At 34.0% G+C, this 13,309-nt stretch overlaps 1 protein-coding gene across 1 annotated transcript in view; it reads right to left on the reverse strand.

The window, feature by feature from the left end:
• Positions 1–2,795: 2,795 nt before the first annotated feature.
• Gmps (guanine monophosphate synthase) overlaps positions 2,796–13,309 on the reverse strand; it is a 65,370-nt gene continuing 54,856 nt past the window's right edge. Inside the window, exons 12-16 of the mRNA XM_074073929.1 lie at positions 11,996–12,121; positions 7,954–8,069; positions 5,276–5,406; positions 4,182–4,354; positions 2,796–2,918 (exon numbers count right to left, since the gene is read on the reverse strand). Of these exons, the coding sequence (XP_073930030.1) occupies positions 2,817–2,918; positions 4,182–4,354; positions 5,276–5,406; positions 7,954–8,069; positions 11,996–12,121 (648 nt within the window). The 3' untranslated portion in view covers positions 2,796–2,816. The remainder of the gene's footprint in view (positions 2,919–4,181; positions 4,355–5,275; positions 5,407–7,953; positions 8,070–11,995; positions 12,122–13,309) is intronic.

The following is a 13,309-nucleotide window of genomic DNA, read 5'->3' on the forward strand; positions in this document are numbered from 1 at the left end:
AAAAAAAAAAAAAAACTATTTAGTTTCTCCACTCTGTCTCTAGGGCTGGATTTCATGCTGGAAATTTAATCCAGTTGCTTCATCTTACAGACAAAAAACCAGATATGATTTGTCCAAGTTCACATAGCTATTTAATGGCAAGGCAAAACAGTACAGTTGGACAGTCCTGTCTACTTCATCTGAATGAAGCAGAGATTAATGTTGAGCCATTTACTAAAACAGGCTTTCAGGAGATAAGCAAGAATAAACTCATACAGCAAGAAAATTTTTCTAATGCTTGCATATAAGCATAAGCTACTCCAAGACTAAGGGAGACCAGAAAACGGTTTAACCTTGTCTACTGGATACATCAAAGACTTATTCTTTGCAAATTATGCCAGGCTAATTCTGTTAATTCTAACAGAGCTGATGATTCTTAAAAATTCTCGTGTCTACCAAAAATTTTCACTGATCTGACTTCTAACAGATAAAAAGAAACTATATTTTTCAATAATTTAACTTCTTCTTTCTAATAGGTACAAAGAAACAAAACACATTTAATTACACAGGGAGGTAACCCAAGTAAGTGGTAAACAATGGAATGAAGTCATGATATGTCCAGGATAACCAATGAGAAATGCTATTAGTCAGGTAAACAATCATTGTAGTCATATTCAAAAATAACCACAAATATAATTTTAGGTGTTAGAATACATTAATGAAAGGACTACTGAGACTAACGAAATCTGACATTTAATTCTTAAATTCATTGGGTAATCATTCCCACATTGTTTCCTTAACTAAATGGAACTGCAACTGTAACTCTCCTCACTGGTTCAGATGAAATACTGTGAAGGTACAGAGTAAGGTATATGGCACAAAGCAAAAAATGCTCTGCAAAGGAAGACAGGTATTAAATATAAGGAAATTTCTGAGTGACAGAAAATTTAGATTTTTTTAAAAAACTCTATCATGTGAAGGTGTGTTTTGAACAAATCATTTTTCTAGTATTAAGGATTATATAAAAAGGTGTTTAATGGAAAATTAGGAAAACACTAAGTTAAGCAAACTTTAACAACTGTTATTTAACTTTAAAATTTCTCAGAACTTTACATATAATGCATAGCATATTCACAAAGACCTGTGAGCAGCACTTTCAACTTATATAATCGCCTGCCATTTTTACACAGGTCATCTCATTGAAGCAGTGTTCACAGAACAAACTTTTGGGAAAAAGCATTTGTACTACGTATATTTCCTAATCCTTAGTGTTTGCTTGAATACAAAACCATAGACACTTTTGCTAGAAATTTTTTTCACATAAACGTTAAGTGTATATTGACGCATGTTGGCAAGCATTTTTTAAGTTGTCTATTCTAGTTCTAAAATTACACAACTATAAATCTCCTTAAATCCATTAAGACCATATCACTATCACATTCTCTTTCCAAAGAGTTATTATGAGTATCATAATTTGAAGAAGTCAAATTCTCCTTGTCTTAGATATGGATGTCTGTTACAACAGACAAGAGATCTTCCCTTCATGGTCCAGCAGCAGTTTCTGGTTGTCTTCTGGACCAGCCAGAATGAAAAGATGACTTCTATAACGCATCCTCTAGTTCGTTATCTAACAAGGAATCCCAAACAAGATTTAACCTGATTAATAGAGAAGATGTTCGAAACTAGGTTAAGAGACAGCAAACTGAGGTAAAACTGTATGAGAAAAACATGGTAATAATCTGCAGAATTTAAGTCTACTACTGTTTATTTTATCGTGTTTATGTGAATATTATAAAGGATGTGTTAGAAACTGTTGGCAATGGCAACAAGTCCTGCATCGGTTCTTGAATCCTCTTAGAGCAAGTAGAAAAGATTAGAAAGTTTGGCAAACACTTTGCATGGATCAAGACTCATTACAGACTTCTGAGCAGTGAATAATAAATCTGTCTAAAGGTTAAATCAAAGAGGTCATTTTATAACTCTTTACTAAGTAATACAAGCAACTTTTCTTCTCCCATTTGTAAGTTGCAGGCATGCATCATGGTTTCTGTGACCTCACAGCTACTCCTGACCCCCTAAATCTCTCCTTAAACTCTATCCGCACTAAACTACACATTACTGAGACAACCTCTTCCTCAGAAACAACAGAAACTTTCTATGCAAGGCTAGTAATACAAACTGGGAGAATAAAGTTCCTCACTAATTAACAAGGCAACAGTAACATGGCATCTGTTGTAGTACATGGTTTAAAAACATTGTAAGACTATTCAGTTTCTTTTTGTCATGGCTGCTATATTACAAACACTAAAGTATTTCCATAATAAATTCCTGGTGCTTTTTCATCTTAAGGTACTTTATTATTTTATAGCCCCACTATCCTACTCACCCTTTAGAAATAACATTATCTGTAGGAAAACATGGATTCTCCAAAAAGTATACATAGTAAATCACACTGACAATAGGTGTATTAATGGCTTTTAGAAACTGGCAAAGAGACAGAAGTCCATTACTATTCCCAAAGTCAACCACTGTCACACATCTTCATAGAGACATAAGTAGTAACAATGGGTTTACACATAAGAACAAGTGAAGCAAAGGCAAAAGCAGTTATCAATCTGTCTGATGTAGGCAATAGTGCTTTGATTATTTACCCGTAAAAACTCTTCAGTCCCTTTTAGTTATTCCCAACTTAGCGCTTAAGCTGTAGATTTTTGCTGTTGAACTCAGATGTGATGTAGCAGTTCCAGTAACTTTTTCATAGCACTGTATGTCAATAATGAGAGCAATTTCTAATGAATTTAAACTGCACACAGTACTTTAATAGAACAAGAAGTTTATTACTCCCACTCAGTGGTTCCTGGGGGCTTTGATGTTAAGTCATACATAATTCGAGAAATGCCAGGAATCTTCTTAATCTCTGTGACCATCTTTAACACCACCTACAATAAATACAAAGATCACAAATAAAAGATTAAGGATCCACCCAACAGTGCTAGAGGGCTCATATTTGCAATTCAAAATTAAAATTAATCTATTTTCACTATTAGTCTTCATGTATATGGGATGGTCTCTAATTAGTCTTACAGAGAACTTGTTTCTTTTTTTTGAGGGGGGTGTGGAAAAGAGGGATAAGAACTGGGGATTGAACTCAGGGCCTTTTGTTTGTTAGGCAGATGTTCTACTGCTTGAGCCATACCTCCAAGTCCAAGAACCTATTTCTATTATTCAAGGTTCTGCCTACAAAAAGGGTGCTACTCAGCGAGTTGTATTTGTTACCAGTCTATAACAAGTGCTTACAAGCACTTACAGCAATTTAACATTGCTATGGCATACAAGTATGTGACTTTAGTGTTTAAGTCAACACTTTTGTAAACATAAACCTTTGAGGCTACCAAGATGCCACGTGATACACTCTAATGTAGTCACTGTCAAGGATAACCCGGTCAGCTGAATGGTCGGAGATCTGGCTAAGTGAGCATAAGGAAAAACAGATGGTAAAGCCACATTCCCCAATCCAGCTGTCTAGCCATAAACAGAGCTTTGCTTTAGTGGGTAACTGGAGCAGTGACCCAACTAATAAAAGTCTCATTTTGATTTTCAGTTGGCTATTATGTAAAAAGCACCTCTGCAATACTGTGATGTGGGCAGATAGAAGGGTAGAGGAAAGTGATCAAAAATAGAACTGGTATAGGCAGAGTATCAGGCAATTCACGGATATCTGGCCATAATGCCAGCAAATCTCATCTTTATTTCTTTAAAAACAAAAAAACCACTTCTTCACTTCTAGGGTTTCCTTTTTGTTTGGTGGGCTTATTTTTGGTGGCAATTGGGATTGAGTCCCAGGACGCCCACTTGGGCCATGCCCCACCCCCCCAGTCCACTCCTAGGTGTTCTTCTTTACTTGGTTATAATGATTTCTAAAGCAGAGGTTAGCAGGATTAGATAAAATTATAGATTACAGTTGGTTTCCTTCTATGCAGTAATCGGGTATGTGGAAGACATTAAATTTAAGGTCTTTTTTCTGCTATAATGTATTAAGTCATCAAACATATGGAGATGGGGGGAAAAAATAAGGGAACCTATTCACGAACAAAGAACCAACCCCAGAAATGCCAACTTTTTAACAACCTATTCTAACCACTATATTATAAAGTGTCATAAGAAACTGAGCATGTACATTAGAAAAAAAAATAATAAATTACCTCTACAGGGATCTCGTTGCCAGGTGTTGCAGGTATACCAGTCATGAAGTCACTAGTAATAAAGGTTCGGATAACCACAGATCTCTGGCATGAAGGTTGCTTCTGAAGTGGATCCCGATCAAAATGTAATGGTGTCAAAATCACTGGCATCTGGCTGATTTTCCCAGCATACCCTAGAGAAAGGAATATATAGAACCAATCACTGCACCAAAAACACTCTAAGCTAGCTCAAGTAAATCCTATCAGTTAATATCTAAAATCACATATATACTTACATATCAGCTAATGCACAGAATTCAAGTACTTCCACAGAATTCTAATTACACTTAATCACAGATACAAACAAAATTTGCTCACTGCAGTGATGGTGCAGTAATGTGATACACAGAGGGAGAGTCGATTCTCATTATTCAAGAGTTATACTGTATTCTATACTGCAAACACTGACTTAGCAAAAACTAACCCATTTTTCTCCTGAGGGAAATAAAGAGTTAGGTTCTTACAAGACTCTGGTCTCATTTTCATCAACTGATCTACTATAATAACCATATTTTATATGTATTTCTGTTTAAAGATACCTTATTTAATATTTACTATAGACTCATTAACATTAAACTCACAACCAAGAACACTTATAACCCATGCTTTAACGTACTTTACACATGGATTACCTAACATATGACTTCTCTCAAGGTACATCACAATCACAGCCTTCTTGTGGTTAGGAACCCAGACAGCACTTTGGAATTATATTTGAGGGTGACTTTAAAAAGCAAATTCAACAACCTAACCAAAATAGGAAAATGCTAAAAACATGGCACCAAGTAGACCATGAAAAGAATACTTGTTTATAGTACAAGAGCTGAAATAAGAATGCTTATTGACTTACTCAATCTTAGCAGAACAATTCAAATGCTTCATTACTCTGATCTACAAATGGCCACAAAAGTAAATAAATTTCATTTAGAAAGGAGTATTATGGAATTATCCCTAATAAAATAAAAACAAAAGCATCTAAAAGTAAGTTACATCCTATTGCTGGAGAGCATAAAACTAGTCATAGTGTACAGTGATAAACAAAATGAGCAACTTACCAGACTCCCTGAGAATGTTATGGGCCTCAAAATCAGCTTGACGTAAAGTACTAAGCACCCCTGTTGTCAAGAAGGTGGGTGTAACATCTGTGGGAGGTTCCTTAACTGGTGGACCAAAGATATAGACAACTCTAGAAGGAAAAAGATGAAAATTATAGAGTAATTACATGTTAGTATGAGAAACAAGGCATTTACTTTTAGGCTCCTCTCATTACTTCACCTCCCTAAAAAGGTACAGCAGGATATAAGATTATAGGATGGTTTATGTTTTAAATGTCTCCCTTAAATGTGGATTCTCTAAAACACTAATATCTCAGAATGTGCAAAGGTATATGTGATCACGAGAACTTTTCATGTTCACCCAGAATCTGCAGCTATAAATGGGGTCTTTGCAGGTGTAATCATCACATTAAGAGGAAGTCAGACTGGGTTAGAGGGCAACCCTAATTCAATGACCAGTGTATACAGAGCAAACAGTATCATGTGAACATGGAGAAATTGTGAACTGGGTTGCCACAAGCCAAGTTCCACTTCATTAAAATTTCCACTGAGAACCAGGCGTGTGGCTCAAGTGGTAGAGTACCTGACTAAAAAGTACTAGGCCCTGAGTTCATTCCCAGTAACATACACACTCCACAGAAACAGGACACAGTATCCAACGACTTCCTTCCAAAAGTAGTATCTTAAATGTTTGTTTGATACACATGAAGATATACTCCAAGTGTTAATAAGTCTTCAAGTTAGTAACTTGAAGAAAGTAGGATCCCACAATTTGTAACAACAGGAAGTGGACCGTACTACTGGTTTGCAGGGAACTGTTTAATAATCACCACCCAGAAAACAAGAGGGAGTCAAGGGTAGAGATCAGAGTGCCACCTAGTTCTCCCTACTCCAACTCCAGCCAGCAGACAATTGTCCCTTATCCTTAGCCCTGTCTTTACAAAGAAAATAAATCTCCCCTGGTGACTATAATACAGATTCATAAGGTCTTTGGAATAAAATATAAAAAGAAAATAGCATTAAACCAAAACCACCACCATCAACTAATTCACTGACTCCTTGCAAATGCACTGTAAAAAGTTTTGTCCTTAGAAAGCAACCAGTACTTTTCAAAAACAATAGTTCTAGAACTTATGAACAACCTTTAGAGAACAAACCTATTACGCTGAGAATGCCACAGATTTCTTTTTATCTTCTCATTTCTTATGAGTGATCAGTAGAGTGCATATGCACACGCAGTCATTCATGACATACAATAATGAAACCAAAGAGTCCCTCCCTGCACAAAGATCCCCTCATGCAAAATAGGGGAAAATATTGGCAAAAATGGAAAAGTATTTTAAAATTACAAAAAGATCCTTGGCAAAAAAATCTAATGTCCACCATGACTTTAGTTTTTTCTTTTAGGAAGTTAGGCTTTTTAGTTCTTCTTTTTTGAGAGTGAATAAGGAAAGGAAAGACAAAAAAGGGGGTAAAAAGAGAGATACCACTACACCAAAGAATGAAATTTAAACAAGAATAAGTTCCTTTGGCAAAAGAAAAATAAAAAGACAAAACTATTAAGAATGCTGTGAAATGAAAAATATCCTAATTACACAATAAAAACATTAGAAATAAACTTAATGGAAGGAAATTCTGACATACAAAGTTTATCTAGGTATTAGCATTCTTTAGGTGATGAACCATTACTCTAACCAAGACAATTACCTCCTCTTGAAACAGGTATTTACAAATGCATCATTATTTACACTGTAAATAATTATTTTTATTCAGTATGTTAAAAGTGCTTCTGCATATGGACTACACATTTTATTAAGTATTTTCCCAGCTATAAAAACCTGTCTTCTCTATAACTCCTTAGACTTTGCCATGTTATTACTAACAGGTAGTTTACTAATTTTTGCAGCAAACTTAAGTAGAATGAAGCCTCAAGTAATTACTTTTGGCTGTTAACTAATATCCAAGAAGAATACTGGAGTCAGCAACTGTGAAATAAGAACATTTAATTAGCAATCTGGTACTGTTTACAAATGAGATTTTTGAACTGCAAGTGGGACAACACAATTGACTGATTTGAATAGTTATAAATCATCTGTTGATGTTTCTAATGTAAGAAATCAATGAGTAAATAAAAGGAAAATTAGGTCTAAATATGTAAATCATAGATGCAAATATAACCATTTCAATGATATATCCAAATGCCTATCTCTTTTCTTTGACTTTCCATAGATTACTATTAAATTGACAAATTCCTATTTGTAATTCCATAACCTGTAAAATTTTTTTCCAATTATTATGGGATAAAACATGTTACCATAAAACAGCATAAACTGCTAATCTGGAAGATATGCTACTTTATACTTTAAAAAAAAACCTTTCTATTTCTTCTTTAAATAAGCAGATGATTACATTGTTATGAGGATCAAAATACAAGATAACATTAAGTATTTACCTAGCCATAACAAAAGCACAAAAAAAAAGACAAATAACCAAAACATCTAATTTAAATAGACTATAACTATAAATGGAGCCACTGAGTCTTATCTACTATCTCTTACTTATCTACACTTCAGCCTTTTGGTCTTTCACTAATGGAAGACCTTAAAAAACAAATCCTTTCCATTACATTTCACCCATGCTCTTCCATCTACCCTGCCTCCTGCAGAACATATAAATACCTGTTAATGTTATGACACATCCGAGGAATAAGCCTAGCGAGGAAAATAAGAGATTCCCAGTCAGGCTCATCTTTACTGGAGATTCCACATACATAACTATAGGAACGACAGTCACCCTAAAGAAGAGAATACAATCATTTTTAATAGTTTTATGTAAATCAAAAGATGGGTTGGAAAATATCTTAGGCATGATGACATGCATATAATAATAATGTGTTTTTTGCTTTTTAAAATGAAAAACATATTGTTCAGATAAAATTATATTCCAGACACTACTCTAATAATATAATTAAAATCCCATATTAAATCCTACCTAAATCAGCTCAGACATAAAACATCACGGCAGTTTTACAAATTTATTTCACCTGACCCCTGGGATTTCAATCCAAATGCCTGCCCAACTATAGTGAGCCAGAATACTTAATTTGACAGGTAAAATCTACCCACATTTACTGGGCAAAAGATTCTTTTTTTTTTTTATTATTGTTTTATTATTCATATGTGCATACAACACTTGGGTCATTTCTCCCCCTGCCCTCACCCCCTCCCTTACCACCCACTCTGCCCCCTTCCTCTCCCCCCTACCCCCTCAATACCCAGCAGAAACTATTTTGCCCTTATTTCTAATTTTGTTGTAGAGAGAGTATAAGCAATAATAGGAAGGAACAAGGTTTTTTGCTAATTGAGATAAGGACAGCCATACAGGGAGTTGACTCACATTAATTTCCTGTGCATGTGTGTTACCTTCTATGTTAATTCTTTTTGATCTAACCTTTTCTCTAGTTCCTGGTCCCCTTTTCCTATTGGCCTCAGTTGCTTTTAAGGTAACTCTGAGAAATTTTAGTTTCTCTGAGTTAAGGGCAACAAATGCTAGCTAATTTTTTAGGTGTCTTACCTATCCTCACACCTCCTTTGTGTGCTCTCGCTTTTATCATGTGCTCAAAGTGGGCAAAGGATTCTTAAGTGGGAAACAAAAGCAATTCATAAACTTTTACTTATCAACTTGTTTTAAAATGAACATAAAAAGTTAACTTAAAAATAAGCAAATGTAAACAACCTAAGTATCCATCAAGTGGAAAAAGAAAATATGGTATATACACACAATGAAACGCTACTCAGCCATAAAAAAAAAGAGGAAATCCTGTTATTTTCAACAATGTAGATAAAACTGGAGATCATTATGCTAAGTGAAATAAGCCAGACACTAAAAGATAAATATCACGTGATCTCGTCATACATAGAATCTAAAAGAGTTCATTTCATACAGGTTAAGAGTAGAGTGGTAGTTACGAAAGACTGGAGAAAAGCTGAGACAGTGGAGTTGCAGGTAATGAAGAATGGACGGGTAAAGGCTGATTAAATGATTCAGTTAAAGTTAGATAAGCAAAGTAAGTTTTGGCATTCTCCGCACACTCCAGTGACTGTAGCTAAGTAACATACTGTACATTTAAAAAAAAAAGGATTTTGAATCGCCATATAGAAATTGTGAATGTTTGAGAAGGTAGGTATGTTTACTCTGATTTGAAAATTACACAAGGTATATATGTATTAGAATATCACATAGAATTCCATAAATATGTATAATTTTGTGTCAAGATTTAGAAATTTTTAAAAATTTTAAAAGTGAATTAAACTGATACTTATTCCCTTTTTTCTTTGTTCTATTTAATCCAAACTAAATGTAAAAAGCAATTTTAAAAATTAACAGATTGACCAAATAACAACCTAATATCTAGAATGTCAGGTACTTAGAATATAAGAATTCAAATTATCTGGGTTCTAATTTAATAGTACCTATAAAAGTTTAAAATGTAAACTTAAATGATCTCCTTCATTCTCAGACATAATCCCAGCTGCTGAAATGCCTACAATAATAAAAAACTGAAGACAGTTTAAAATGCTAATTGGTAGGAGAACAGATAAATTTACATATATGTGAAATATGAGGCAGAAGGAGACTAATATATTTACAAGATTTACAATCTATTTCAGCTAAGTTCATGGTGTTCAGTTACATCAAAAAAAAGTTACCTATAATTCCCTTGTATTTTTGTTAAAATAAGTGTTCTGGAGGACCATACATAAAACTTAGCTGAACAGTAGAAATAAAGGAGAATTTTTAAAATATATCTTTACAAGCATGGTTTTACCTTGGTATTTAGAAAATAAACCTCACATCCTATCAAGCATGATGTGTGATTTTTATTGGGGCTTGCAAGGGTCTTTGAAAGAACAAAGTTAGGTATCTAACAAAAAAAGTAACTTATTTTGCTAAGACTACTAGAGTCTGAAAAATGTTCCATTTTCAAAAAAGAAATCAGTAATACAACAACTTATACTATATATATATGTGTATATATATATATATATATATATATATATACACTATAAAATGTGAACTTAAAATGTAAACTTAAATGATCTTTTTCATTCTCAGACATAATCCCAGTTGCTGAAATGCCTACAATAATAAAAAACTGAAGACAGTTTAAATGCTAATTGCTATAGTATATATTTAAAAAATTATTATTTATAACACTTTTATAGAAAGAATGGGGAACGATTTCAACTCAACTCCCTGCCTAGCAGGAATAGCACACTCAAGTGAAAATTCTCCTGAAATAAATCCACTGAAGACTTAAAATTTTTGTTGTTGCTGTTTTGTTTTTGGTTTTTGTTAACATTGCTGAGGATCAAACCCAGGCCCTCACACAAGACCTGGGAAAACTTGCAGGAATTAAGCAACCTATCTACACTTCTATTTTTATATAGTACGTTTATATATTTTTTTATATATGCTTGTGAATATCCTAACAAATCTCAAAATAAATCTATGTACGATAATTCGTAAATCATTGAAAGATTTATTTCTATAATTCTAAAAGGGTTTATTTGAATAGCTATTCTAAAACAGTATTAACATTTTAAATATACAGTCTTTTAAAAAAGTGGGGAAACACAGGCTGACTATAATTTCCACAAACTATAATGCTTTAGCTTAACTTAAAAGTAACAGTGAAATGTTACCTTGCTTATTCACACAGAACTAGATGAATTCAGGGCAAGGAGGAATTTAAACTAACAAACTGACAAATTTAAGAAAAGAATATGCATAAGTAATAGATGAATAAACTCAAAAATAGTAAATTTCTTTCAATACATAGTTCTACTCTAGGGGAAAATACACTATGCTACGACAGCATAATACAAATCACTTGTGATGAAACTCATACCCATGAGTACTCATTGATGGTGATTCTGATGGTGAGTATGACCCTCTGTGCACAAAGGAAAAATGAAAAGCTGAAATATTTAAACAAAAAAAAGGACTATAAACAAATTAATCTAGTAAGTGGTATACTATTTGGGTTGAATTACTGACATCTTTTCTAATTATCATTTAATCATAAACTCTAACAGAAAAGGAACTTCCTTCTTCTCTACCCTCCCGCCAAGCTTCTTCCTCCAGAAACTCACTGAAGGATCATGTAAACAAAGCAGGACTTAAATTGGTCATTTTATAAACAGCATGTCAAAAGTGAGAACTACTACTATTTGCACATGCTTCTGCATCTAGAAAGGCAGAATAATACAAAAGCACTACTCGCTAGAGACAGCATGATGAACAGGCGGAGAACAGTAATGCTGGATATACACAAGCTGAAAGCAAGACCTGAATGATGAAGTAGACTCATCTGGAGGCCTTTCTGCAGCTAAAAAAGACTTAGAATCAAAGTGTATGTCACACCTCATTTACCTCCAAGGATAAATAAGGACATAGCCTCTTGGCACCTGCCTCTCAAAGATATAAGCAAACCAAATAGTTCTTTTTTAAGTCTTACTTTTGAATTGTTCCAAAATTACACAATATTTATTATTTAGTTCCTAGAACCTTATTCACTCCATAAACAGTCTAAAATTGCCTATTTTCTAACTTAGCATATATACTTTCATATCTCATTTTCCTAAGTAGTTTCTGCTTCCGTATTAGTGAAAAGAGCATATAACAGGAAGTTATGTCAGTCAAAAACACACCACTCACCTGCACACCCACAGTTTTAATTGGCAGCAAGAAGGCATTCAGTGAATGCAGACTCGTAATTTGCATCAGTTTCTCCTGATCCTCTTCTGTTGTACAGGCTTTAACTCTTTGTAACAGTGTATGAGGCTGAGAAAACCACAGACATTTTCTTAGGTTTCAAGTAACAAGGTATTCACTCTTGGTACCCACTACTATCTTATGTACCTGCACATCCTGGTTTTTAACATCATATGTGGTATTTCCTTGACCCACACATGCTATACACACCAGAAATTAATTCCTGAGGGCTATCCAGAAAAGTTTAATTTCAGGGTAAGAAATACAGATTAGACTACATACATCAAGACTTTATATAGTCTGTCTTGTTTCTTTTTTTCCCCTTCCGTTTTGGCTTTTGTTTTTTGGTGGCACTGGGGTTTGAATTCAGTGCTTCACGTTTGCAAAGCAGGTGCTAACCTCCAGTCCATTTTTGTTCTGGTTATTTGGAAATGGAGTCTTGCAAACTATTTGCCCAGGCTGGCATTGAACTGCAGTCCTCCAGATCTCAGCCCTGCAAGTAGCTAAGATTACAGGCATGAGCCAACAGTGACTGGCTTTTTGCCATCTTTTGAGCTGGTAACTTCTTCCAGTTTTATTTCTCCTTTACCAGTTTAAAAAGTCAAACCCTCTATTTCTATTCTTTTAGTAGTCCCCCTTAAATGCTAACATGGATACTTAAAAAAGAATCAGTTTTTCTTTCTGGGAAACAATACAGGAACATTTTAATACTTTATATACGGTCACATAATTTTAAGTAAACAGCAGAAAGTACATCAATTTTTTTTACCAGTATATGGTCCATATTTGTTTTAATTTTACCCATTTACCATTTTCTTTGCTTACCAATCCTTCTATACCTAAGACCTTGATACTCTGATGTCTTTCAGTCTGGTAGTCTTTCCTTTGTAGGTATTTGATCTTTTCTCTTCAGTTGCTTTATTTGGACAGTCTGTAATTTTACTAAGATATGCCTAGCAGGTGTCAAGTTCTTTCCCTTATCCTGCTCAAGACACCTGTGACATTTACAGAATCTATGGAATCATTTCAACAGTTTGGGAAAGCTAATTTATTTGCCTGTTATATCCTTGACATAAGTTAAAACTGACCTTCTCGTGACCTGACCTCTTCTACCCATATTTTATTTTTGATAATTTCTTCTGGTATCTAGATAAATTCTTAACATCTATCTTTAAGCTCATGAATTCTCTCTTCATCTGTTCTTAACTTCAGTTATTACATCTCTAGAGCTTAACTTTTTTCAAAATGTGCCCAACA

Source organism: Castor canadensis, chromosome 5, assembly GCF_047511655.1.
Source record: "Castor canadensis chromosome 5, mCasCan1.hap1v2, whole genome shotgun sequence".
Lineage (NCBI taxonomy): Eukaryota > Metazoa > Chordata > Mammalia > Rodentia > Castoridae > Castor > Castor canadensis.